Source organism: Nematolebias whitei, chromosome 14, assembly GCF_014905685.2.
Source record: "Nematolebias whitei isolate Nwh7 chromosome 14, NemWhi1, whole genome shotgun sequence".
NCBI lineage: Eukaryota > Metazoa > Chordata > Actinopteri > Cyprinodontiformes > Rivulidae > Nematolebias > Nematolebias whitei.
The window spans coordinates 12,237,843-12,239,277 of NC_056511.1; the positions used below are offsets into that span (position 1 = coordinate 12,237,843).

Sequence of the window (1,435 nt, forward strand, 5' to 3'; positions counted from 1 at the left end):
TATATATATATATTTATATATATATATAAATATATATATATATGTAACATTTTTTAATATATGAAAAACATAAGTTGTGCTATGTTTATGTTGGTGTAATGAAAAAATGAAGTCTTACTGTTTGGGATGAACTGGATGAGCAGAAGAACTCCTCCTCCGATTGTGAGGAATGTGGACAGAAGGATTCTTCTTGGACATTTTCTCAGCAGACAAGTAGACACAATATAGGCAGGGACTTCAGAAATAGCCGATAAAAAGCAATTCATAAAAGGGTTGCCACTCAGGTTGGAAGTATTCAGGGACAAGCCAAAATATCCAATGTTTATTGCCATCCTGAAAAGACAAAAAGGCATCAGAATAAATACTATTTGTACAAAAAGCATATTTATTTGAACATTTATCATCCCTATCTTCACTGGTTAATTAATTCTGAAAATGATTACTGGGAGCTTTTCTATTATTGTTCACTATGACTCACCACAAAAGAAGACACATCAGTGTAATACATCTGAGGTTGTTGGATTTCAGAATATCAATCATGGTGTACTTCCTGCCAGGAGGCATTTCCATAATCTGAAACCAAAGTAGTAACATATGCTTTTTATCTGACCTCAAGTGGAGAAGTTTAAATATATGAGAGTCTTATTCCAAGGTAATGATGGGATGTAGGAGATGGATTGACAATTTGAGGCCTTCTGCACTAATAAGGATACTGTATTACTCTGCTGTATCATGGTGAAGAAGGAGCTGAGCCAAAAGGCAAAGCTTTCAGTTTTGTGGTCCATGTTCCAAACTGCATGTATAGGCAACATGACTGAAATAACAACATCCTGGATACAAGTGGCTGAAAGGCTTTTCCTCTCCAGGGTGGCTTTTGAGACAGTGAGGAGTCATCTACCGGCAATGCCCCTTTTCCATAATATCTTTTAGTACCAGCACAGCATGGTTCGATTCAACTCGGTATGGTACATGTTGTGTTTCCATAGCCCCTTTCATTATACTTTCAGTACCGGTTCCAGTGGGCCGGGTTCAAATTGACGTCGGGGAGTGGTGGTGCAGAGGTTAGAGAAGGTGGGCCTGTGATTGGAAGATTGCCGGTTCAAGCCCCGGTACCAACAACATCAAAAATGTGGGTGGGGTAGGTGAAGCACCCACACCTGCCCCCACCCACATTTGCCCCACACTGGGCCTTTGAGCAAGGCCCTTAACCCCAACCATCTGTTCCTCCGGGTGTCCTAGATAGTAGCTCTCTGCTTCACACAGAGGGCTGTGGTAGTTCGGTGGTCTGTGGTTGCATCAGGAGGGGCATCCGGCATAAAAATAACTGCCAAGTCTTTGTGCAACAGTTCGCTGTGGCGACCCCAACGCAGGGAGCAGCCGAAAGAAAAAAAAAAAAAAAATATATATATATATATATATGTGTGTGTATATGACC

General features: G+C 40.9%; 1 protein-coding gene across 1 annotated transcript in view; it reads right to left on the reverse strand.

Moving 5' to 3' along the window:
- slc22a5 (solute carrier family 22 member 5) overlaps window positions 1-1,435 on the reverse strand; it is a 9,907-nt gene that overhangs the window by 2,080 nt on the left and 6,392 nt on the right. Inside the window, exons 6-7 of the mRNA XM_037687291.1 lie at window positions 479-573; window positions 119-333 (exon numbers count right to left, since the gene is read on the reverse strand). Coding sequence (XP_037543219.1) covers window positions 119-333; window positions 479-573 — 310 coding nt within the window. The remainder of the gene's footprint in view (window positions 1-118; window positions 334-478; window positions 574-1,435) is intronic.